At 38.3% G+C, this 27,632-nt stretch overlaps 1 protein-coding gene across 4 annotated transcripts; it reads right to left on the bottom strand.

The window, feature by feature from the left end:
• Window positions 1-27,308, bottom strand: LOC114265856 (vacuolar protein sorting-associated protein 54, chloroplastic). Of its 4 annotated transcripts, XM_082886175.1 has the most exons (21): window positions 26,288-27,308; window positions 25,267-25,329; window positions 24,966-25,045; window positions 23,735-23,852; window positions 23,227-23,301; window positions 22,382-22,538; window positions 17,150-17,235; window positions 15,054-15,289; window positions 11,609-11,780; window positions 11,352-11,435; window positions 11,133-11,265; window positions 9,873-9,963; window positions 9,335-9,488; window positions 8,973-9,054; window positions 7,836-7,915; window positions 4,321-4,409; window positions 3,829-3,990; window positions 3,305-3,372; window positions 1,878-1,958; window positions 1,482-1,769; window positions 1-321 (listed from the first exon to the last, which is right to left on the bottom strand). In XM_082886175.1, exons 1-16 carry the CDS (start codon window positions 26,999-27,001, stop codon window positions 4,332-4,334), a joined length of 2,403 nt encoding a protein of 800 aa, XP_082742301.1. In that variant the 5' UTR covers window positions 27,002-27,308; the 3' UTR covers window positions 1-321; window positions 1,482-1,769; window positions 1,878-1,958; window positions 3,305-3,372; window positions 3,829-3,990; window positions 4,321-4,331. The 4 variants fall into 4 exon arrangements, with proteins under 4 accessions (XP_082742301.1, XP_082742302.1, XP_082742299.1 ...); XM_082886176.1 differs by lacking the exon at window positions 3,305-3,372; XM_082886173.1 differs by lacking the exon at window positions 4,321-4,409.
• Between the last annotated feature and the right edge of the window lie 324 nt (window positions 27,309-27,632).

The following is a 27,632-nucleotide window of genomic DNA, read 5'->3' as shown; positions in this document are numbered from 1 at the left end:
GACGGTAATCAAAACAATTGCACTCATGAAATAGAATGAAGTTCTTAATAACAGTAGTATACAACACGACCGAGGGAAAAGGAAAAATGCAGAAGACAAAACTTAAACGACACCAGTTTCTCATTGCCTAGAACCGGAAAAATAGGCAGTTACAACTAAGCCAAAAATTACAATCACAGTAACAAAACTACTAAGATCTGCATTCATTACCTAGTGTATATCTGGTTCGGCAGGACTGCTACAAAAATTGTAAGGAACCTTCTTGCTACATCATTTGAATGTTGTATCAGCTGTACTTTATCCCATGAGCAAAGCAAACACCTGGAGAAGATTGAAAATATTATGTTTCTGGCAAAAGCAAACTCTTCTGAATACATTAATCAAGGAGAAATAATAACAGATAATAATAATAAGATCAAAGCCACTAAGCACAAGAGAGTAAAAGAAAAAGAAATTTATGTAATTGAAACTTAAATAAATTGATTAATAAGCACGACTCTAAACAAATGTGATAACTACTGTCAACACTGCCGTTGGTGCCAGAAACTAAGAAATAAATCTCACCAATACAAGTAAAGATTGACTCTGCATATCAAAACAATGCTCTAGCAATTAGTTCCAAGCAAAGTGTGTCAATTTTATTTTCACTTACCTTATCATTCATTAATATTAGACAATCTTTGAAACATTGTTTACATAATAAGATAGCGATATATGGCAACATTTACACCAAGAATGAAGTCACGTTGTGCTAAAAATAGTAACTGCTGTGTGAAGAGTTCCTCTCAACAACACCAGCTGTAGCTAATAAAAGCCAAATCTGAATTTGTGACATTGACAGAAAATGGAGTGTTAAAGGCTACGCAGATGGTGCCTAAAAAACTTGGTAAAATTAGTGGTATAAGGCACTGTTAAAGCCACTATGTAGTTACACAACTCAGTTCAAACTATGCATATCACTTTCTGTTTATCAATTTCAAAATTCAGGACATCTACTGCCATCCCCATGATATTCTTGAGGATCTGAAGAATGGGATGCACAAACTTCTATAGTGCATAGAAGACAGATTTAGCCCCTTAGGAATTAGTGTTAATATATTAGATTCTAAATTGTATATGCCCAAAAAGATATCAGCTTCAAAAGATCTCAAGTATCTTATTTACAGAAATAATTATTTAAATACAAACAAGGTGTTAGAAAATCTAGGTGTACACAAGCAGTAGCATGAACCACTCTTTATTAAAAATACACAAACTTTTTCTTTTTTTTTTTTTGTGTGTGTGCACACGCGCGCATCAGACTAAAAAAACTGCTAAAACAGCTAATAAATTATAAACTATCATTTAAAATCCCTAAGTTCGTCCTTTATGTTTTTCTTCTGCTTCAATTTATTTGTCCTTCTATGATTGATCCTTAATCAATAATCATTCATGCAGCTGAGAAAAGAAAAATAAATGTCGCAGTTCAAGATTATTGATACCTTGAATAGCTCTCTTTACTCTGGTTTCCTTAATTCAATCATATACAGTATAACACTTGTTGAAGATTGCTTCTGGTATCCCCACAATGTCTCCATCAAATCTGGTTGACTGTCATCAGAGATATAACCAATTTGCTACTTCACAATAAAGTTTATTCACCAGCTTCAGGACCAAATCTTTGCACCAATAATTCATCAAGTTGCCCCCAATTTGGGGTACCAGATCTCATATCATCACAAGGCAACAATCGAATGCATGCAAGAATGTGTTGAACATCCCGATGGAGCCTGGCAGACACAATCAGAAAGAAAATAAATAAGAACAAAAGAAAAATGAGTCCACAGAAACAAACAGAAGGTTTCAAAAAAAATTATGGCAAATTAAAAAGGTTATACCTGTTTCTTGCTTCTGGAGTGCTAATATCTAAGCGGGAAAATGCTTCAGAAATTTGTGAGTGGAAGATTATAACAACTTGCCTACAAGTAGCACAGCATGGAGGTCATTATGTAGAAACAAATGGAAACATAAAGCATGGACTCTTTTTAATAATCTAAAAAAGAACGATAACATTAAGAGGGAGACGTGAGGTTCTTGAAGTTAAGCTTAATCTTATAAGAGAACTCTCAAAGAGGTGGGACAGCTTTAGAATAAAACAAGAAATTATCCTTCATAAACTGAATGCAATTAGCAGACCTAATAAGCAAGCAAAGAAACAGTTTGGGTCTGATACTACTTCAAACTGACGAGTTCACAAATTCTTTAACTGCATATTTAAATAACTGTTTGGGGATGTTCTGTAATAAAAGAATTTAAAATAAGTAGGACAAAACTAAATAAATTGGATGTATCTTTATTAAAAGCCGAAATACGAATGAGGGGGGTAGTTAGTATTGAAGCCAAGAAATCCCCAAGAGTACACAATTTCAATACCTAGGCTCAATTAGTCACAAAGAGGGAGACATTGGTGATGATTTTACTCAAGGACAGCTACCAGACCAAACATTTGTGCCTTCCATCAAAATCCCAAGTCAATATTTTCAAATTAAACAGATATAAGGCCAGATTAGTGTTTTTAGATACATTTTTCCATGTCATTGTTCACTTCTCCAATGCCCTTTTTTTTTTTTTCTCCATGTTTCTTTCTCTTTTTCCACTTCCTTGTTTCATTCCCATAACTTTTTTTCTCCCATCAAAATCTGCCTCTCTTCTCTTAAACAAAATATATTTTCTACATAAATACGCATCGCATGTGCACCACCTCTAGTTTCTACAAAAACCAAAGCAGCCCAGCTCAAGCTTGTCTTTGCTAAAGCACTTGCAAGTGGGGATTGAACAGCTATATGAGAAGCTAGGAGACCCCAAACCCGAATGAGATGAGCCCAAAGAGCAAAAGATCTCAGCTCAGTTCAGTTCATTTATGGCATTATTTAAAAATATTAAGTGAAGAAGCACCGTGATGGATGCAATATATGTTTTATATGATCCCCAACATTCCGTCTTATAATATATGTTGCCTGTAAGTCCTCTCAAAAGAAATTAAGGGTACATATTACAGCAAAAAAAAAAGGATACATATTACAGCAAATAAGGGAAGCCTCCCAGCTTCCCTTTTGCTTTCTTCTTTTTATATTAGAGTTACCAGACCATTTGATTGCTATTTACAAGTCAACAAGTGTCAATAGTCTTCTTCTACATTCAATTTGATGCAATGATCTAAAATTGTAAACAAACAGCTTTGCTTTCCAAAACAAATACATAAATAAACAGCTCATTTGAAATCTCCAAGTCTACAGTGTGTTAAAATTAAAATGTTAGGCCACACCTCAAAATTACGTGAACGTCAAATTCATGCAGAGTTTTGGATAAGACACGTTGAAAATAGCCAACTTCCTGCAAATGAATAAAATCATATCCAATTAAAGTCGATGCAAATTTAACTATAGAGTTGCCTACAAAGGAAGTTCTCTCCAACATACCATTCTGACTAAAATATCCCAGATAGACTTAAATTTAATTAAGACACATTGAACAAGTGTAGGACATACTTTTAGGAGTGTCCAGAGAATGTTGATATCTGACACAAGTGTCTGACACAACATGCCTTTTCGACAAAAGTGTCTGTGCTTTTTAGCTAGCATATTATTTATGAGTGGATCATTTAGAAAAAAGTTGACAACTATTAATTTAATCAGTTTTTCAATTTGTAAGTATATTTAGATTAGGCCAATGGAAGGCATTCACATTACACTGCAGTACAATGACAAAAACTCCACAAAACAGTGTAAAAGAGCAACACAAGAATAACTATACTGGTGCACAAATAAAGACAATTTTATAATTTATTACCTTCGTAAGGGACCGAGCAAACTGACTGGGCAGTGAATCAGCATCTTCTGGTCTGTTCCAACCCTCAACAATTTGTGGTAAACCACGAAGATGAACAAATAACCTTTCTCTCATTATTTGAACCAGTTTTGTATGTATCTCATCTCTGTGGATTTTATAATCCTAAAAGTTCGAAAGAAATAAAACCATGAGATACCTTGTATGAAGTGAAGCACTAAAAAATTACAGTATTTGTCATTCACTGTCAAAAACATGACGCTCATATTATAAATGGCTCAAAAAAAAAAAAAAAATTAAAGCCCAATGCTAATGCCAGCAGAAGCATAAGACATTCAACTTGTAGTTGCATCGTTTTTCTTGTCGTTACTTTTATTGTGGCTAAAGCAATATATAGTGTATTCCTTCCAAAAAAATGTCCTTTATTGAAATGGAAAATAATCAACCAATTCCATAAGAAGCAGCTAGAGATTGCAAACTAATTCTTCTATTAACCTCCATAGACTTCACACTTCTCCAATCTTCTCCAAAGGACGCACTCCACCACATGCATGAGCTGAGCCAAGCTGGCTCTCCAATAAATACTGGGTATAAAAATGCTGCTCAAGCTTAGATCATTTGAAAGGGAAAGAACCTGAACAAGCTCATAAGCAAGCTACATATGAACTTTTTATCAATTGCTCGGTTCATGTGCAGCTTCAAATAATATAATATTTAAGTTATGCAGGAACAGATGTCATTTGAATATAAAAAGTGTTAAAATATAATGTATTATTGGTAGATTGATTGTGTATATAGTACAAATGTGAGAGGCTCCTTATATAGGAGATATAGGTGTAGTAGGTGAAGTGGAGGTGGTAGTGGTGTAGGTGAAGTGGAGGTGGTAGTGGTGTAGTGGGTTAGGTTTAGTGGAGTAGGTGAGGTGGTAGTGGTGTAGGTGAAGATAAATTCTAACAGCCCCCCGCAAACTCAAGGAGGATAGAAACGAACCAACTTGAGTTTGAAGAGAGGAACAAAACAAGAAAATACATAAAAAAAAAAAAAAGGATAGGAGACACTGTATGGTCGTGTCAGACCGTTGGTGAAGACACTGTATGGTGGTGTCATAACGTTGTAGAGGACACTGTATGGGGGTGTCATAACGTGGTAGAGGACACTATATGGTGGTGTCAGACCGATGTAGAAGACAGTTTATGGGGTCATGTCGGACCGTTGTAGCAGACAGTTTACGGGGTCATGTCGGACCGTTGTAGAAGACAGTTTACGGGGTCATGTCGGACCGTTGTAGAAACTAACCGGAATCAATGTCGGGACAGTTTACAGAGTCTTGTCGGACCCTTGTAGAAACTAACCGGAATCAATGTCGGGACAGTTTACAGAGTCTTGTCGGACCCTTGAAGGAGCTAACCGGAATCAATGTCGGGACAGTTTACAGAGTCTTGTCGGACCCTTGTAGAAACTAACCGGAATCAATGTCGGGACAGTTTACAGAGTCTTGTCGGACCCTTGTAGAAACTAACCGGAATCTATGTCGGGACAGTTTACAGAGTCTTGTCGGACCCTTGTAGAAACTAACCGGAATCTATGTCGGGACAGTTTACAGAGTCTTGTCGGACCCTTAAAAAGTCGCACCCTCAAAAGGTGTGCCCAATCTTTCAAAAGGCGTGCCCACTTTATCAAAAGATGTGCCATGAAAAGGCGTGCCAGTTTGTCGGGCGTCAAGAGGCGCGCGATGCGCGTGGCTGTCTCGACTATAAGACAGAGGCGGAGGCTGAGGCAAAAAACCTGCGAGAGATATTCTGAGAGAGATTTCTGAGAGAGATTCTGTATAACACTCTGTTGCCTAGAAAATGGCTTCATCGTCTTCCCGCGGGCTGCTCACCCTCTTTCCCGACCTCAATGAGTCAACGAGAGAGAGAACTGGTACGGTGGCACTGGAACCTCAACCAAGCGCCCCGGAGTTTGCTCCGTTGAACTTTCCGATGCGGTCGGTGGAGCAAAGAATGGCAGTGCAGTCGGATGTGGAGGCCAATCAGTATACTCTGAAGGCATGTGTGGAAAGCATGACGGCGGTCACAAACTTGTCGAACCGGCTGCAGAGTAGGACAAATGAGGTGCAGCATTTAAACTCCCAGCTGGCTCTGCTCCAACGCATGTATAAGGATGCGCGAGCAGAGATAAGCATGCTAAGGGCAGAAAACAAGGAGCTGAAGCGGAAGGCCACCGTGATGTTCCGATTTGGAGGGCCGCCATATGCGGCAGTGGAGGAGCAGGGAGGAGGCAACTTGCTTGGTGGACAAGGAAACACGGAGACCGGACTGGCACGGGACACCCAAGATAAAAGTAAGAAGAAGAGACCTGCAGTAGAATAGAGAAGGGAAAAGAAAAATCCCACTGTGGGTGTGGTTGTTTTTTTTTTTTTTTTTTTTTTGTGTAAAATGGTGATCGGGGTGAGGCCCGATATGAATAAAATGAGTTTGCAGTTTGTCTTTTTCCTCTTTGTTTTTTTTTTTTTTTTTTTAATAAAAGAAATAAATAAAATAAAAGAAAAGAAAGAAAGTGGAGCAACATGGGGGAGGTGCAAAAGTGATGATAATGTTTTGTGAGTGGAGAATAAAGAAAAGAAAAGAAAGGGGTTCTGTTGTGGGGGTTGTGTATGTGCTGGGGTTGGGCTCGGAGAATCATCTCCATTTCTTGAATTTTTTCTGTGGGTTTGCTAGTCAAGGCTGAGACCCAATATTCCGCTTCCATCTGAAGCAATGGCCACAGCTGCACCCCTGAATTGGGTAAGCAAGTCCTTGTTCTGTGAAGGATCTCCATAGTTCTCAGTTCATTACGATAAGATAATGGCCATCCCAATGGCGAGAAAGCACGCAGCAGCATCAAAAGGTGCTACAGGCCCAAGATTCAAGCTATCAACTAGCAGGTTTCCGAACAACCCAGCGACAATAGCAACTAGACCATTGCCAAGAAATATTGCCTTTGAGAATGTTAGTGACAACCATTGTTGATCAAACCCAACCCTCTGTTAAAGTGTTCTGCCACAAGCCAAGAACCCACAAAAAGCACTGAGTGTCCAGAAGAGTATTGCAGGGACACCAAACTCTTGAGCAGCTTTGAGAGTGAAGTAGAGCAGGGTGTGGATGAGTATGGATGCACCACTGGTGTGGAAGTTGCCGAATTCAACGGATCTGCTCCGCCCCGGGACTTGAAACAGCAGCCCCGGCGATAGCAGGACGAAGAGTACCACCGCCACGAACACCGGGCCCCAGTCCGACATCTCTCTCTCTCTCTCTCTCTCTCTCTCTATAAGTGGGTGTATATACGTTTGTGTGTGGGTATGTTTTTGTGAGGCTCGATCGGGCTAATTGAAGTTGATGATGGGAAGGGTATGAAGTGAAATGGGGTGAAAGGAGAGAGGAGGGATGTCTTGGGTGGAGTCGGCTTCTGAAGGAGGGAGGCCATTGGGGATGGTTTCGAACTGGAAGTCCGGCAACCCGTGGACCGCGTTGGTACCTCTGGACCTGAGTAGTTTGCATCTTTTCCAAGCTGAGTCCAGAAGCATCAGACTGGAAAGACGCTTGCAGAGCAGGAGGGTATTCTGAAGCAAGGTGACTAATCAGCTGGGTCTGTGGAAGAGTAAGTAAAGGTACACTATATTCTTCTTTTGGAGGTCTCAAATTGGTTGAGGTCCGGCGGGCGGTCAAGGCAAAGTTGCCGCCCGCCGGAAGGCGAAGAATATCAAGAGCTTAACCTATAGCTCTGATACCATGTTAAAATATAATGTATTATTGGTAGATTGATTGTGTATATAGTACAAATGTGAGAGGCTCCTTATATAGGAGATATAGGTGTAGTAGGTGAAGTGGAGGTGGTAGTGGTGCAGGTGAAGTGGAGGTGGTAGTGGTGTAGTGGGTTAGGTTTAGTGGAGTAGGTGAGGTGGTAGTGGTGTAGGTGAAGATAAATTCTAACAAAAAGAATAAAATAAAAAAAGTAGCAAGTTATTTTACCAGAGCTACTCGATCAATCTCAGACAGTAGCAATGCCTTTCGTGTCTCAAGTACTTTCATGAAGAGAATCCTCCGGATTTCTTAGTTCCACATGCAAAAACAAAATGTCAGCAAACTATTTTGGAAATTCAGCAATTACAAATCATACATGTAGAACACAGTTTCTATGTGCACTATATTTTGACTTTTTAATCAACATATATATAGCCTACATCAAGTAAAAGGATAGAAGATAGGAGAGTATGCAGAGCGACAACTAAAAAATGATACAAAAGATTCATGATGCCATCCCCAAGCAAACGAGAGAGAGAGAGAGGGGCCGGGGGGGGGGGGAGCACCTCAAATGAGGTCATTATTATTATGCTTTCTAGGTACAAAACTATCACTGACTGAATGATTTCAGGATTCATCGTATTCTGAGTCATAGCATTTCCATTATTGCACATGAAGTTTGTTCTAGGGGAAACCAATCCAAGAATGTTGATGTTTATTCAAGAGGCAATCAAAGTGTGGACGGTTGTTCCATGGGCCACCCAGGTGAAAAAGGTAAGTAGTAGTATCCAAGCTAACAAATGATAGGCGATAATACTCGTTACATGACAATTGTTCACATGGAAGGGAATTGCATGGCCTCTTTTTTTTTGCCAAAATTGCATGGCATCTTGAATGATGTTAAATTGTTCTAGTATTGAGATGCATTCTAAAAATTTTCAAAAAAAATAAATATAAAGAAAGAAATGATTGAGGCCAAGCATATGCGAGTACTAGAAAGATGAAAATATCAACCATAAATAGAAATCATTAAGAACTACTCTCAGAAAGAATATCCAATTTCAAATCCATCAATGACAAGCAAAACCAACCATAAACTTGTTCTACCATAATGACTATGTCCAAATTTGATAGGATTATAGCAAGACACTATAAAATAACTAACAATTACAAGACTAGAATTCAGAAAAAGTTGGAAATGAAAAAATAAAATCTGCAACTTGTCACATGGATGAACCGTGTTTAATGTTAAAGCTTAAAAGTAGTTAAGTCAGTATATTGTGATAGCATATTTACAAACATTCACATAAGACTACATGAAACAACTCTATGGCAATAGCAGAATTTTTATGTCTCGTCACCTACCAGGAATAATACCATCCATAAAACTGATAACCTGACTTGCCAATGCCAAGTGCTTAGAAGTAATGGATTTCAAACCAGCCACCTGCAGTTTCATGCAGACAACACATGACTAACAGATACTCATTCATAATTTTCTCTTTAAAATAAAAAACAAAATAAAAAAAATCCAACACAAAACAGAACAAAAATAAATAGAAGTATGGAGTAGAGTAACATTATGTACAAGAGGATGTTTGATTTGAATACTCATAAAACAGTTAACAGGTGTTCTTTCTCTAGGATTAATGAGTATCTCAGTGTTTTAGCATCAACTAACAACTTAAGAAGCATGTATCCATCAATTACAGTCTGAAAACAAATACCTGCAAGGCACCAGTACCAAGAACAAGCTGACAAGTCCTTGTATTGAAAAACTTCAAGATTTCAACAACACGATGCACAACTTCTGAAGACAGTGCTGGCAAATTATTATTAATATCAATGTACTCAGACAACATCTTCAGCAAAATCAAGCCACTGAAAAAAGCAAGAAACAGCCCCAAAATTAGTTTAGTTCAACTAACTCCCTTATTTCCAAGTGAAGCTAGAGTCATGGAGACAAATATTGGGTTAGAATTTCCAAGAGATGAGTCCGTAAACACCGTAACAGATAAGCCAATTATTAGATCATAAAAAAACTCTAATGAAAACCAAAAAGCTCTAAACATGGGAACAATCAATCAGGAAGAAAAAAAAAAAAAAGACCCATAAAAATCAAATTTTATGACCTAGAAGTACCAACTGCTCTGGAAATCAAGGTTTCCAGAGGAGAGCAAGGGAAGGTGGAGAGGACAGATAGGAAAAATAATGACTGAAATGAAACCCAAAAGAACAATAAAGTAATAAAAATAGAAAACTAACCAGTTTACCATGTGATAATGAACACCTGCGAACTTGAGTGTTTTAGTGGAAGCATTCCCGCGTTCATTATTGTTAGCATTGTTGCTCTGAGCTGGAGAAGTTATAGCATCAGATTTTTATTATCAATTGGTCATACCAAAGGTGAAGATTTTACATGTGCAGCACTACGCTTCATGGACTCAAGTACAGTTGTAGAGTGAGGGCATTTGTCTAAGTGTCAGATTCATCTAATCTCCTGCCCAAGGGACATTGGAACTCAGCCAAATTTCATATTTTTCAAATACATCTTTTATTAATATTTAAGGTAAACAATTTTTACAAATTAACATAGTGCTTTGTATGGCATATGATAGAAGACTTATGCAGAGTTTTGTAGGGTGTATATCCAACTCAACATGCCGGACACATATCTCATATTAGCTTCCATATCAAAGTAGCATTTGGTAACATTACCAATTTCCTATTTTCTATTTAAAAAATATGTTTTGCTTTTTGCTTTTATTATTTAAAAACAAACAGATACAAATAATATGTTTGGTACAAAACATATATATATTTTTTAAGTGTTTTGATGAGTTGGAGGAGGGGGCCCGAGGGTGGGGGTGGCCAGAGGTTTTGTCCAGAAGGTAGAGGTAGCCGGAGGGGAGGTGGTGGCCAAAATCTGTGGCTGGAGGGTGGGGATGGCCGCAGAGGTGGAGGGAGGGAGGGAGGGAGGGAGGGAGGGAGGAGGAAATGAAACCTTATTTTCCAAAAATGAGAAAACACCTTTTTCTTATTCCTCAAATTTTGAAAATTGTTGCCATTTTTTGAAAGTAAAAACAGTTGCCATTCGGTAGCATTGCCAATTTCATTATTTTTTATTTTTTACAAAAACATGGTAAGTGAAGGTGGTTGGAGAGGGAGGACGAATTGAAAGCCTATTTTGAAAACACCTTTTTCTTGTTTCCTCAAAATTTTACTGTGAATCTTTTTTTTTTTTTTTGGAAATGAAATAAATCCCCAATTGTTTTTTTATTTTTTAACTAACGTATTTTGTTTCCAATTTTCAATATTTTAAAAAACAAAAACATTAGCAAACAGGCTCAGTGTCCGACACAGGTACTTGACAGCCCACGTAAACTAGGACTGCACCATTATCTGCATATACTTTAACAGTATCAAATCGCTAAATATGCTACTCAGAGTTTGTTAGTACAGCATCTGCCATGAGTGAAGCATCACAGCTCGAGACCACTACACTGTAGCCTGTTGCAACATTACCTTGAGCGTCATCTGTATGCCCAGTAATTAATGGCTCAGAACAAAACAGAGAACTGACGATGGCCTGAAATTCCTCAGCCACGTGTACTTCAACCCAAGTTTCTCGGTCAAGCACTCCCCTGATTTTTGCCATCTACAAGAACCAGTAAAACACTAAGTCGAGTAACCAGATGTGTAGGCTGGTAAAAACAAGTTAAATACAGCAGAAAGGAAACTTACTTGGGATTCATGCTGGAAATCAACAAAGCCCTTGGCCTGTGATTGTAGTGTCCCCCGAATGCTGTATCCCAACCTTCCACCAATCTGTTTATGTTAGCATAGTTTGGCATCATAACCACAAAGGGAAAGTAATGTTTACAGGGAAAAATAAAAAATAAAAAGAAACAAATAATCCTATAATAAAAATAAAGGCAACAGCAACACCTATTGAAAACAAAAACCATAAAGACAACCTCTAACAACATCAGCAATAATACCTTCTCTGTAGCACTTATGAACTCCTGGGTGATGTTATATATCCGTAAAAACTCCTGAAATCTCAACCTAGGATGAAGTAGAGCACGCACCCCAAGAAGCTTTGCCCATCTTCCGTGAGCAGAATCACAAGCTGCGAAGACAGCTTCTGTATTTTCCCGCAATACATCCACTCTGTCAAGGAACACATTGTCAGATAGTTCCAAGTATTTGGCAGCACACAAAGATATTGCAAACAAGATGCTAGAACAATCCTGTGACATGAAAGCCATTAACCAAAAAAGAAACATTCGATGCAATTGGTCAATTTTCAAAAGGCATATTTACTAGCAAAATATAAAAAAGAAGACAAACTCTGTGGATAGTACATTTAGAAGTTCTGTTATCAATATTGTTAGAATTTACCATAATATATCATCACCTACCACCTCCACTCAACTCACCTACCACACACACTCACCTACTCCCCAATCCTCTCCTATATAATTAGTACCTCACCATCTGTAATTTACACCACAATCAATTGTAATATATCTACATCAATCAATAATACATACATAAATTACATAAATTCTTACATGGTATCAAAGCAAGGTTGAGAAGCTAATAATTCTGCTTCACCGGCGGGCGGCAGCCTCGCCTTGGCCGCCCGCCGGACCTCTACCCATACCTTCACTCCGCTGCTCTCTCTCTCTCTCTCAAAATTTCAAAACTTCAATTGATGAGTTCTGCTCCAATGCTCAGATCCGAATTGACGACGTCGTCTCGTTCCGGCGACGGAGATGTTAGATCAGCGCCGTCGGGTTCCCTGCGATTCCGCCACTGTCGTCTTGCTTCCTCATCTCTCTCTCTCGTTTCCGACGCCGCCTCAACTCTTTATACTCATCTGTTGGTGGCTCCGCTAGATCTAAGAAGATCTGACCACCGTAGGCCCACACACATCCGTCGCAATCCTCGATCTAATGTTTGTCCTCCACAATGGACGACAACCCCATGCCATCTCTCGCTCTTCTTCCCTCAACTCTCGCGCCCACATCGAGGAAGAACTCCAGCAAGTCTTCAACAAATTCGCCGTCAATGGTGACGGCAACCATTAATTTTCTTCTATCTTGAGTATTCCTTTTGGTTTCATAACCATGAAAAGGATGGACCTTTTCTGTGCATCTCCAGCCTCGGCTACTCCGCCACCGATGACGAACTCCAGACCATGATCCGTGAGGTCGATTCTGATGGCGATGGAGTCATCGATTTGGACGAGTTCATCGAGCTCAACACCAAGGACATCACTCAGAATGTGCTGAGTAGCATCACTCCAGAAAAGTGGAGACCCAAACACCACTCAAGAAAATCAACTTCTCTGTGGACCTCTCGGCATCAACCTCTCTCTCTATCCCTCTTTTTCTTATGACCCAAACATTTTTATGTTTTTATAAATATTTGCAAAGCTTTACCGGAAACCCTTTTTCTTTTATTTATTTAACCCCACACACACCCCACTTCTTCTCTCTCTCCTCTGTTTCAAACCCACAAATTCTTTTTGACAAAAGTGGGGCAGTGGCCAGACAAAAAAAAAAAAAAAGACAAAAAAAAAAAAAAAAGTGGGCTCTTAGATGCTTTGCTTCACGAGGCGCACACACATTTCATCATTACATTTCAAATTTTGCACACCAACCTGTTCCCCCATTGATTTTATAATTTCATTTATTTTATCACATATCTATTTAAACATTCATAAAAAAAAAAAAAAAAAAAAAAACAACCAAATCATAAACCAAAACACACCACACATCGTTTTATTCATGACCGGGTATTAACCCCCATCACATTTCTACAAAAAAAAAAAAAAAAAAAAAAAAACCACATCCACAGGTGGGATTTTTCTTCTCTACTCTGCCGCCGGTCTCTTCTTTTTGCCTCCGTCCTGGGCGGCCCTTGACGGTACTGCCTCCGTGCTTCCTCGACCACCAAGCCAGTTGCCTCCTCTCTGCTCCTCCACTCCCGCATCTGGTGGCCCTCCAAATCGGAACATCACGGTGGCCTTCCGCTTCAGCTCCTTGTTTTCTGCCCTTAGCACGCTTATCTCTGCTCGCGCATCCTTATACATGCGTTGGAGCAGAGCCAGCTGGGAGTTTAAATGCTGCACCTCATTTGTCCTACTCTGCAGCCGGTTCGACAAATTTGTGACCGCCGTCATGCTTTCCACACATGCCTTCAAAGTATACTGATTGGCCTCCACATCCGACTGCACCGCCATTTTTTGCTCCACCGACCGCATCGGAAAGTTCAACGGAGCAAACACCGAGGTGTTTGGTTGAGGTTCACTGGTCTCCGCCCCAGTTCTCTCTCTTGTTGACTCGTTCAGTTCGGGAAAGAGAGTAAGCAGACCACGGGAAGCAGAGGAAGAAGAGGCCATTGTCTGGGCAACTGAGTGTTACAGACTCTCTCTCTCAGCACAACGAAGAGTTTTTCAGAATCTCTCTCTCAGCCAAACGAAGAATTTTTCAGAGGTTTCTCTCAGTTTTTCTGTCTCAGCTTCTGCCTCAGCCTCAGCCTCAGCCTTCGTCTTATAGCCGAGGTAGCCACGCGCATCGCGCGCCTCTTGCCACCAGCCGACAAACGGGCACGCAAGCCAAGGCGCCCACGTGCCTCGCCATCATGTCCGGCACACCTTTTGATGAATTGGGCACGCCTTTTGATGGCACGCCTTTTGATAAAATTGGGCACGCCTTTTGAGGGTGCAACTTTTCCATCGGTCCGACATGACCCCATAAACTGTTCCGACATTTGATTCCGGTTAGCATCTCCAACGGTCCGACATGACCCCATAAACTGTCCCGACATTTGATTCCGGTTAGCATCTCCAACGGTCCGACATGACCCTATAAACTGTCCCGACATTGATTCCGGTTAGCATCCAGTGTCCTCTACACCGTTATGACACCCCCATACAGTGTCCTCTACACCGTTATGACACCCCCTTCAGTGTCCTCTACACCGTTATGGCACACCCATCCAGTGTCCTCTACTACGTTATGGCACCACCTTTCAGTGTCTTCACCAACGGTCTGACACGACCATACAGTGTCTCCTATCTTTGTTTTTATTTTATTTTTATTTTTATGTATTTTCTTGTTTTGTTCCTCTCTCCAAACTCAAGTTGGTTAGTTCCTATCCTCCTTGAGTTTGCGGGAGGCTGTTAGAATTTACCATAATATATCATCACCTACCACCTCCACTCAACTCACCTACCACACACACTCACCTACTCCCCAATCCTCTCCTATATAATTAGTACCTCACCATCTGTAATTTACACCACAATCAATTGTAATATATCTACATCAATCAATAATACATACATAAATTACATAAATTCTTACAAATATTGAATGTTTCTCAAATTGTGTCGTGTCTGTGCTTCTTAGCCAAGAAGGAACGAGAGATCACCTAAAATTTCTTGAAATATTTGATGAACTAGTCACATCATTTTCCTTTGCCTGCAACGAAGGCACCTTGAGAGTATTCCTATGAGAAGAATATGACAGAGGGGAAGCAGTTTGGTCATTAGCCTCTTCAGAAGTATGTGCAATAGCAGAAACAGAATCAGTAACATAGTGAATATCAAGGTTGCAAATAATCCACTCAATGGCCTTTTTTACTTCGGCAGCCCGAACCAAGTGTGCCTGCATTCACTAAAAGAAAATAATCAAATTACATCTTACCAAAATTCTAATTGAATTAATGGAAGTGCAAATGAAATCTACCATCGTACTAGTACAAGAATTATGCATCTGAATTCAGCAATAAAAGGTAAACTAATAAGTTGATGGCCCCAGACAGGGCTGAAAGACGTAATGATGTGGACGAGCCCAAAGAGGCTTTTGAGTTGTAGAAAACATACATTCAGAAGACCTTTTAGATCCTTGTAGTTTCCACTTTGCAGATATTGTTGTGGCCATTCATACCTAACCCTTTCATCGCAGATACAGAACTTTCCAAAAATAACTATCTACATAAAAGAGTGACTCGCACGACACTCAGCAGCCTTAAATTGGCAATTTATACCATTAGTAGCAGCTGCAGTACCAAAGTGGGTCATAAATTGGAGAATTAACTTCATAGAGGTTCTGTTTGGTGCAGAAGAACAAAATTATACTTTACATTACTTCTTCCCTTTTGAACGGTCCTCCCTCCCACTCTTTCTCTAAAACAAAGATGTATCGGGAGATGGAGAGAGCCAGTCCAACAATCATAAGTTACAAAATTTTTCATACTTTTAACCTTTTCGGGATTGCTGCATAGTTTATTGGAGGATCTCAACATTATATAAGGGATCCCCCACTCTTCAACAATGCACTTCTTTAAGAAGAGTTGGTATTCTATATAATTAGGAACCAGATCACCTAATATGTCAAGCGTGTAACTTTGTTCTAACCAGATAATCCTAAATGGGAAACCCTAGATGTTGGATACGCTTGATGTATTATACTACTGTCAAACTGTCAAGGCAAGGCCTTCTCCAAAGCATTTTCCATTTGAATCTGTGTTCAAATCACTTTTTATTTTTATTTTTTATTTTTTTACATCTGTTGCTAAATCACCAGCCAGATCAGTGGCAGACCAAGGCAGTCATTTGTCTAAGAAAATAACTCTTTTAAAGCATAATTCCTCAATTATGTGAGGCATCTTTCCTTCAATTTGGGTTACCTAGGTTCTCTCTCCTCTTTTTCTTCCTCTTTCTTCTTCTTCTCCTCATGACATCTTTTACTTTGAAATCATTTAAACCATCCAATGACCATACTATGCTTCCATCGATACCCTAAACGAACCTTAAAAAGGTTAGCCCACCCTCCTTAAAGCATCCACTCAAAATTCAAAACATACAAAATAATCCAAACCAAGCCAAGGTATTGTTCACAACCCCCAAAACTTCTTTTCTTTGTTTAATCAGATCCTCAATTCGTTATCCCTTCCATACACCATTACAAAACATTAAGACCTTACTGTTGTGCCTACTATTAACCACAAAAGATGACTGAAATCTGCCCCTAAAGGGCTACTGACTGACCTTAATTCTAATTTAGTGCTGAAATTCAACGAGACTCCACATCAGCCAGTAAAAAAATGGTGTACTTATAATGAATTGCAATCTAATTGCTGATAAGACACTTCTATTTATCCAAAAAAAAAAAAACTGATAAGACACTTTTCAAGAAAATGTTAAGGAAAAGGGTATAGTACATCAAACACTAAACTTAATCACGATAAAACTCTATTTTTCACATGGTTAGTTCCAACATAATAAATTTCAAAATATAAAAATAAAGTTTATCTATTTTAACAGTAATTTGTTTTATTACACCTAATTTGGAAAAAAATCACACCCATCTGTAGAGACATCTCAACAACATACAACACCATGCTAGCAATACAAGCCTATCCCTCAGGTTCGTGTGCAATCCAATTAACTTTGGTAAGTATCCAAAGAAACTTCAAGAAGTAAATTCAAGACGGTATAAAAGGAATATTGACATACGCATTACCCGTACAATACAGAAAATAGCCTCCAAAAGTCGAACAAAACTTTCAGATGACAAGCTTCTTAATTTGCTAGCAAGCGATGAGCCTCCTGTAGAAAAACAAAAAATAAATAATAAAAAGGACAAAAGCATAGCATTCATGCCGTATAAAATGTAATAAAGAGATTCACACTAGAAAACAAAAATAGTTGATTTGATATAATATTCGCGTCAAATACATGACTGCTGGAAATTTGTGTTAATGTATATAATAAGATAGTGGCATATGATAGTGGTGTTGGTGGCATGTATAGAATATGATAGTGGTAGATAGTGGTAATATATAATATGTAAGTGGCATATAATGGATTATAATGATGTTTGTAATATCTCCTATATAAGGAGTGTCATTTGATCTTGTAAGATAAGAAATTTTGAATATAACAGAAATATATTCCTTCTTCTTCATATTTTCGGAGTTCTTCTTCCTCATATTTTCTAAGTTGGTATCAGAGCAACAAAAAACACAGCAGCCCTAAAACCGTCATAGCCATGTCGGAAGTCACGTCCGAAACCATTTCAACCCCTGCCGCTGTCATTCCGGTGAAAACGTCCAACTCTCACTCTGTCCAAATCACCACCATCCGCCTAAATGGTGATAATTTTCTCCGCTAGTCACAATCTGTCCGGATGTATATCCGTGGGCAAGGAAAGATCGGTTACATCACTGGTGACAAGAAGGCTCCTGCTGTTAATGATCCGCTGTTCGACAGTTGGGACGCTGAAAACTCCATGGTTATAACATGGTTGGTCAATTCCATGGAGGAGGATATAAGCTCTAATTACATGTGCTATACTACTGCACAAGAATTGTGGGATAATGTTAGTCAGATGTATTCTGACCTAGGAAATCAATCTCAAGTTTTCGAATTAACTTTGAAGTTGGGAGAGATTCGTCAAGGAGATGATTCCGTCACCAAATATTTCAATTCGTTGAAAAGGTTGTGGCAGGATCTTGACATCTTCAACACATACGAATGGAAATCGGTTGACGACTGCAACCACCACAAGAAAACTGTGGAAGACAGCCGTATTTACAAGTTTCTTGCCGGCCTCAACATTGAGTTCGATGAAGTGCGAGGAAGAATTATTGGCAGACCTCCTCTCCCATCCATTGGCGAAGTATTTGCCGAAGTCAGAAGGGAAGAGAGCCGAAGGAGCGTCATTCTTAAGAAAAAAGGTACTGGTGAATCAATTGAAATTTCTGCTTTAATTAGCGATGCTGCGGCCAACAAGGCTGCAAATTACCAGCGCAGGTTTGATGATAAGCCACGGGTCTGGTGTGATTTTTTGCAACAAGCCTCGCCATACACGCGAAACGTGTTGGAAGATCCATGGCAAACCTGTCAACTGGAAAAGTAGCAAACAAGGAGAAAAGAATCGTGGCTTTCCTACCGCTAATGAAACCGATTCAGGTCCCTTCAACAAAGAGCAGATTGATCAACTCTTAAAGCTGATAAAATCCAACTCCTCATCCGGTACTCCTAGTGTTTTGTTGGCACAAACAGGTAGAAATCCTAAAGCCTTCTCTTGCCTAAACTTTTCTCCGTGGATCATAGATTCCGGTGCCTCCGATCACATGACTAGTTTTTCCCATTTATTTAGTACCTATTTCCCTTGTTCTGGTCATGACAAAATCAGAATATCCGATGGTAGTTTTTCACCTATTGCAGGAAAATGATTTATTAAACTAACTGAGAAAATTAATCTCAATGTTGTTCTTCACGTCCCCAACTTAGCCTGTAACCTTTTGTCTGTCAGTAAACTATCTAAGGATTCTAATTGTCGTGTTACATTTTTTGAATCCCATTGTGAATTTCAGGACCAGAACTCGGGGATGATGATTGGGCGTGCTAGGATGCTTGAAGGTCTTTACTACTTTGATGAAGTACCTGTTAGTAATAAAAAAGCTCAGAGCTTTAATAGTACTAGTTCAATCTCTGTTCGAGAAAAAATAATGCTATGGCACTATAGGCTAGGACATCCTAGTTTTCTTTATCTGAAACATTTATTTCCAGAATTATTTCAAGGGATTGATTGTTCTTCTTTTCATTGTGAAAGTTGCATTTTTGCAAAATTTCATCGCTCTAGTTATTTGCCAAAACCTTACCAGGCTTCCAAACCTTTTTATTTGATTCATAGTGATGTTTGGGGCCCTTCTAAAATCACTACTCTTTCTGGTAAAAGATGGTTTGTTACATTTATTGATGACCATACCCGCTTATGTTGGATTTATTTGATGAATAAAAAATCTGACGTGAAAAATTTATTCACAAATTTTTACAATATGATTGAAAACCAATTTCAAACCAAAATTGGTATTTTACATTTTGATAATGGAACAGAATATTTCAATGAGCAGTTGGGTGAGTTTTTGGAAAAAAAGGGGATTTTTCATCAATCTACATGTCGGGATACCCCTCAACAAAATGGCATTGCAGAACGAAAAAATAAACATCTATTTGAAGTAGCACGTGCTATAATGTTTTACATGCATGTTCCTAAATATTTATGGGGTGAAGCAATTTTAACAGCCTCTTATTTGATAAACAGGATGCCTACAAAGGTGTTAACATACAAAACACCTTTTGATTGTCTCAAAAAAAAATTTCCTGACACGAGGTTGTTTTCTGATTTACCCGCCAAAGTTTTTGGATGTACTGCCTATGTTCATGTTCCCAGTCAATTTCGTTCAAAACTTGACCCCCGTGCTATAAAATGTGTTTTTTTGGGTTATTTCTCAAACAAAAAGGGGTATAAGTGTTTCGATCCTCAAACCAAGAAATTTCATGTGAGTATGGATGTGTCATTTGTGGAAACAAAATCCTATTTCCCCAACACTTCTCTTCAGGGGGAGACAAGTGGAGTAGAAAATCGTTTTTGGGATATTTCTATCCCGCTCCCCAATGTCATTTATCCTACACAAACACCACATCTGTCTGATAATGATCACTTAGAAGAACCAAGTTCTATGGTGCCTAGTCAAGAAGATTCTTGTTTAGGGGGAGAAGTACTACAAAATGATCTAAATCCTGAGCTTCAGGTTTATACTAGGAAGCGATTTCATCTGAGGAATAATGACCCGAATGTCCATCCTAATGACCCGAATGTCCACCCGAGTTCTGGCATCGAAATTTTAGGTAATCCTATTCCTTCTATTTCCGACCTTAATGTTCCTATAGCAATTAGGAAAGGTGTCCGAAATTGCATTAAACATCCTATTGCAAATTACCTCTCCTATCAAAGACTGTCTAAAACCCATAGAGCTTTCACATCTAGGATTTCGCACTTGTTTGTTCCAAAGAATATACAGGAAGCATTGGATGATCCGAATTGAAAATTAGCAGTCATGGAGGAGATGAATGCTTTAAGGAGAAGTGGTACTTTGGAGATAGTTGATCTACCCAAAGACAAGAAAACAGTTGGGTGTAAATGGGTGTTTACGATAAAATGTAACGCAGATGGAAGCGTTGAGAGATACAAGGCGAGACTGGTGGCTAAAGGCTTCACTCAAACTTATGGGATCGACTATCAGGAGACGTTTGCTCCTGTTGCTAAAATAAATTCCATCCGAGTACTGTTATCTCTTGCAGTAAATTCAGATTGGCCTCTACATCAACTTGACATTAAAAATGCATTTCTCAATGGTGATCTTGAAGAGGAGGTGTTCATGAGCCTACCGCCGGGATTTGAGCAGAGACTTGGAAGCGACAGAGTATGCCGATTGAACAAGTCATTATACGGACTCAAACAATTACCAAGAGCGTGGTTTGAACGCTTTGGGAAGGCAGTTATCAGTTGTGGCTTCTCGCAGAGTCAAGCAGATCACACAATATTTTATAAACATTCAAAAAACAGTAAAATTGCAATTTTGATTGTTTATGTTGATGACATCATTTTAACTGGTAATGATGAAGTAGTGTTAGCAGCCCTCAAAGAGAAACTCGCAAAAGAATTTCACATTAAGGATTTGGGAGCCCTCAAGTATTTCCTCGAAATGGAATTTGCAAGATCCAAGGAAGGTATATTCGTTAATCAGAGAAAATATGTTCTTGATCTCCTTGGAGAAACAGGTATGCTTGGTTGTAAGATGATGGAGACTCCGATCGAGCCTAACTTGAAGTTACAAGCTGCTAAGGCTGAAGAAGTCAAAGAGAGGGAACAATATCAGCGCCTTGTAGGGCAATTGATTTACTTGTCTCATACGCGGCCTAATATTGCCTTTGCAGTCAGCATGGTAAGTCAGTTCATGCACTCACCAGGGGCAGAGCACTTTGAGACCGTTTATAAGATCTTAAGATATTTGAAAGGAACTCCAGGGAGAGGCTTACTGTTCAAGAAACATGGACATCTTCAAGTTGAAGTATACACAGATGCAGTCTGGGCAGGAAGTGTTACAGACAGGAGATCAACATCCGGATACTGCTCCTTTGTAGGTGGGAACCTAGTTACATGGCGGAGTAAAAAACAGAATGTGGTAGCTAGAAGTAGTGCAGAAGCAGAGTTCAGAGCTGTTGCCCATAGAATCTGTGAAGTAATGTGGATTAAAAGAATTCTTGAAGAATTAAAGCTTTCTCACCCGACACCTATGAAGGTCTATTGTGACAACAAAGCAGCTATATCTATAGCTCATAATCCAGTTCTACATGATCGCACAAAACATATAGAAGTGGATAAACATTTCATCAAGGAGAAAATCAATGCTGGCATAATCTGTATGACCTACCTTCCAACAGGTGAACAATTAGCTGATGTGCTAACGAAGAGACTACACAAGAAGCAATTTGATAAGCTGACTAGCAAGCTGGCTATGGAAGATATCTTCAAACCAGCTTGAGGGAGAGTGCTGGAAATTTGTGTTAATGTATATAATAAGATAGTGGCATATGATAGTGGTGTTGGTGGCATGTATATAATATGATAGTGGTGTTGGTGGCATGCATATAATATGATAGTGGTGTTGGTGGCATGTATAGAATATGATAGTGGTAGATAGTGGTAATATATAATATGTAAGTGGCATATAATGGGTTATAATGATGTTTGTAATATCTCCTATATAAGGAGTGTCATTTGATCTTGTAAGACAAGAAGTTTTGAATATAACAGAAATATATTCCTTCTTCCTCATATTTTCGGAGTTCTTCTTCCTCATATTTTCTAAGTATGACAAACAGATTACAACATTTAACCTACCATCTGCATCCACAATTCGTTCTCCTGGTGCATAATCTGACTCCAAAGGTTGGGTTAGAAGAACAGGAAGAATATCAGCAACTGCAGTCTTAATAGCAGTTTTCATATGAGCAGTAAGTGTATCGCGGTATATTCTCAACACAGAGGGGAGTTTTTCCTGAAAATAACCAGTATGCCAAGAAAAATTTCATAGCAACCTCAGATAGATCATCTGAAGCAGATCGAATAATGAAATAATTTAGAAAATAGAATTGAATTCAATAAGACAGCAAGCTGTGAGCAGCCATAACCAAACTTCAAACTAGAATGTTTCTTTTTTTCCCTTTTCATTTTTTTATCAGAAGTTTGTTATAGACTCTCTGTTCCTCCCAGTGTACCCATGTCAACTCCAAACAAGAAGGTTAAGGGTATGGGATGCGTCTGACCCCTGTACCAAATTAGACCCTTGAATTCTCATAATTTTTTACAATGTTTGAGAAATAAGAAACTCACATTCAATTGTAAAGAAAAATGCCCCGTCTCTCACATGGATGGAAGATAGAAATCCCCCTTCCCCCTTAAATCTCATTTAATTTCAAGTGCATTTCTAAATAAAAACAACATTTTTTGCAGAATATAGTACAAAAATATATTTAAATGCTCAGGATGAGTCCACTCACTCATATCCAACTTTTGGATACAATACCTATAACCTAAGATTAAGGGGTTGGGGAGGTCCGATGCCTGGACACATAGTCATGCCCAATAATCATATCCAACTCTATGAATGAAACATAGATCATTCATAAAGTTCAGATACATCGACAATTGGAAGTGTCAAATATGTAGACTTGACGTTTACTCACTGTTCTCAGCAATCCAATTGTAAGAGGTAGAATTTGATCTCGAAAAATGGATGTTTCTTCTTCATCCAATTTAACCTACAAACATGCCAACTCCGGTCATTAGTTTTACAGTTCAGCAAAGGACCTGCTTTGAAATCATACACCAACTTGCACAGATTGAAGCAAAATAAAAAATTGCACACAAAAGAAGTTAAGAATATCATTCTAAACATATCACAGTAGAGGCTAAAGCAATATGGATGAACTTTTGAAACATAGAAATATAAGAGACTTAACCACCTCAATATCTTTAATCAGGCATATCAAGGAACCAAACAATTTAAGCCCCAAAATATGAAGCCAACGGATATCAAAGAGAAAACAGGCCACACAAGCTGAAACAGAAATTGATGGCCATAACTTATACATTGCTAAGTCGTAGGGCATAAGGGAAAAGAAATAGTTTGAGGATATCACAGCAGTACCATGTAGATGTTCAACAAGAAAAGAGAACACATATCATGCTTACTTCATTCTCTTCACCATTTTTGGGTAGGCTTGCCCTTGCTTTTATTTTTGACAATATTACCGCATCCATATTGCGAACACCATGTATAGATGTACGCATAAATTCTGCTGAAAGAATGCTACAAGAATGAATTTAATAAGTCACAACATATATCTATACAATAGCATTTGAAAGAAATTTCTGTAACCAAAATAAGCACATATATTAATCAGAAATAAGTTCTATAGAAAAAATTATCCAAAAAAAAAATTCTCCAACGGTTTATAACAAAAATAGACACCAAATGAAACACAACAAAGTTATAAACTTGCAACTACTAGGTTCAAGGCCTTATGATATGAGAATAGTGGTGTTGTTCCCTCGTCATTATTACTAAGTAAAAAGTTTATTGCTGAAGGGCAAATGCAACAAGTGCATGTGCATGAACACACACACCCAAAAGGGGGGAAAATCCTTGTAACTTCTAGACAGGACAAGACCCCTTGGCCAAAGCAGTGAATAATTTGTTAAATTGAAGGCCAATTGGTAGGAAAGGGTTTAGAGTTGATTTGGGCATGATTGGATAGGGTTTGGGATTGCAAAGTACATTTTTTAGGGTTATGAATAATAATCCAAAAATAGTAACTTGGATATGTGTGCACAGAAGAAGAAAGAGAAATGAAAAAGACTGAGAGAATGAAAGAGGTGCTTCAGCCTCACAAGGGATAGGTCAATTCACACAAACACAATCTCAGTTTCTCATAACTCAACTCCATCTTGAGAAGAAAGATCACATGGTTATATAAGTTGCTAGTCTTTCCTTAGTCCTACAAGAACTAGACTCAAATTTAAGAGCTAAGAATACTTGGTAACTAAAAATATTCTAGACAAACTAATAAAATTCAAATGACATTACTTGGCCCATAAGAAACACACGAGAAACCCCCTACAGCCTACGTCTTAAAAATTACAATTCAATAAGCTTCAGCCAATGTTGAAAAATCTACCATCTGTCAGTGCCAACAGGATATTTTTGTGTGTGCATATTGGTTTTTTCAAAGTTTCAAGTTTTCTTTAGTGCTGGCAACAGCTAAACAAATCTCTTTCTCTATTGCAAATTCCACATCTATACTCTTCTACCCTCATCTCAATGTATCCCTTAAGAAAATTTTCAACTGAAATTTCACATACTGTAGTACGACAATCAATCATTCCAAAGTCCCACATCACACCGCTATTGGATAAGACTAACCTGTTTATAGTATCTACTGAAGCAGCTAGATGATTTCGAAGGTGACGAAAGCAGTGTAAACCAGTCAGCTCATCACCATCCTGTCAAACATCAATGAAAAAAGAAAGAAAGATGGTAAATACAATGAAAATGTAGTCAACAGACCTTTTTCTTTCTGCTGTTGTGCTTTGACTTTTTGTGTAGCATTATACTTTGCAATCTATCAAAAACTAAGTTTGTATGAAAACTGAAACTCTCAAGAACAATTTTGAAATACAAAAGTCAATAAATAGAACATTTTTATCCATAGTTGTGAATATACCAGCAAATGCTGCAAATCATCAGTGACATCTAAGGCTCCAGCACAATCTGCAGATGCAACAAGCTGTGCATAGCAAGAAAAAAGAAGATGATCAGTTTATATCCCAGGCATCAACAAGTAGCTACTTTAATAACTGTAGCCTCTATAAATTAATAGTACAATTCTCAAAGAGAAGTTTTTAAGCATTTATTTTTTTTGCTGACAAGTAAAGCTTTCGAGCATGTCTCAAGAATTTCTTTTGATTCACGCTACAATGAGTAATTCCACATGGAAGAATATTGAGATTACCAATGAAACAAAAACAAGTACTCCACTCAAGTCATTACCGTGGTTAAGGTAACAGGAAATCAAATGGTAAATGACAAAATAAAGAAAGAGCAACAAAAAAGGGACAAGCAATCTTGGAAGGCTGACAGAGAGGAATAACCACTCTTACCAAGGTTGAGATGTTTTTTTGATCAGCACCAAGGTTGAGATGTTGTCCATCAACTAAACTACAAAGCATACCATCTATATATATATCCATAGACTATATCTACCTTTTATACTATTATTATATTATATTATATTATATATTATATTATATTATATACTGTTATAAAGAGAAGGCTGAAGTTGGTGTTTATGTCTCATTTTTTGGGTTTTCCCAAAATACCTTACAGAAGGTACATGAGCAGTGATGCCCTAAATTCAGGGTTTTTTTTTTTTTTTCAACTTCTAATCTTTCCAAATTCACTTCAATTTTCATATTTTGAATTCAATCATATAGTTTACAATCTTATTTTTTGTAAAACAAAATGATCATATGTGTTACAACATTAAAAGCTCCTTTGTCTTGGAAATTACTAGATTATCTATAGTTAGAGTTTTACATGTGATTTGAGTTTCGTACTGGAGCTCATGGAACTCTACATATCAGCTCAGCATAAGATAAATAATCGAAAACGGCACACTATACAGCTAATAGGATCATTTTTTTTTTTTTTTTTTTTTTTTAAAGCAATGGGATTAAGAAGAATACCAATTTAAGAGCCGAAAGAGCTTGGTTGACATACAATATAAGCCTCAATTTCTGTTGCAAACCCAATAAATCATTTCTTGTCCCATTCAACTCTTGAATTTGTCGCCCCGAATCCACCAAATTTGAATCCACGAGCCTTATAATCTCCTTAAATTCCCGAATCCTACCACAACCTTCCACAATCTTCAAATTCAAATCTTCCAGTTGTCTCTGTGCCTCGAAAAACGAATTCGACCTCAGCGAAATCTCCTTCACCAAATGTAATTCAACCACATCCAAATTCTGAGAAAGCTTCTCTTGCAAAACCAAATTCTCATGAAACGTGGCTCTATCTTCCAAAGCAAAGTCCTCTTTGAAATACATTGCTGGTACTTCACGAAGACACAAGACCAATGCTTCACCTTGACCTCCATTGCTCTCCAAATCCTCCAAACTCTCTTTCTTGCTATGACTCCGAATGTCCTCGAATCTTCCATAGGGTTCCGAGATCGAAACCAAGTAGGGTTTAAAATCGGATCGTTTGAGTTCTGAACCGGCTTTGTTCCCCGCCAGTGGAGCGAATTCAGGGGGAGCCACGGCGGTGGACGAGGACCACCACCCGATCCACGAGGCGTCGCCGCCGTGAGGGTTGTTGAGGATGGAAGCTAAGCTTTGGCTACTAGAATTGGAGATTGATTTGGACAACCTTCCCAATTGGGAAGGCTGCGAATCCATTTTTTACGATCTAGGTAGCTTGAATTGTCATGAAAATGATCAAACTTTGATGTAATTGCTTAAACCCTGGAATTAGAGAAGTGGGTTTCGATGAGAAATCATAGAATTGTGATCTGCGATCCGTGGGAAAAAAAGCAGGGCAGAGAGAGATCGATCTACATGACGACGAAGAAAAAACGGTTGTGAATCGATCTAGACCAGCCAAAATCGTAACCGTTCAATCTGATTTGCTTTATAGTGACGGTTTGGTTTTCTTGAGGAACGGTGGAAGTGGGATGCTGCTGCGCGGCAAAATGGATCCATCTCCGAGTCCATTTTAATAATTCCAACAGTTTATATTTTAAAATATATTAAGTAGCATACATTTATAAAAAATTAAGTTAATCAATATTATTTACTTATTTATCTACTTACATTTATATTTTTAATACTTTAAATTATAATTATTATTTATTTTTGTAGATATAAATGTGTATCGATAAATAAGTAAGCAATATCCGATTAATTTAAATTTTTACAGACATATTCTATATAATATATTCTAAAATGTTAACGGTTGAGATTATTAAAATCAATCCCATTTCGTAGCTCGAAATGGCGTGGGTCGAAAGGCCCGAATTGCTTTGTACAC

Source organism: Camellia sinensis, chromosome 9, assembly GCF_055761805.1.
Source record: "Camellia sinensis isolate YWXY chromosome 9, ASM5576180v1, whole genome shotgun sequence".
Taxonomy (NCBI): domain Eukaryota; kingdom Viridiplantae; phylum Streptophyta; class Magnoliopsida; order Ericales; family Theaceae; genus Camellia; species Camellia sinensis.
Note: the sequence above shows the minus strand (reverse complement) of the source record. Positions and strands in the feature narration are given on the sequence as shown.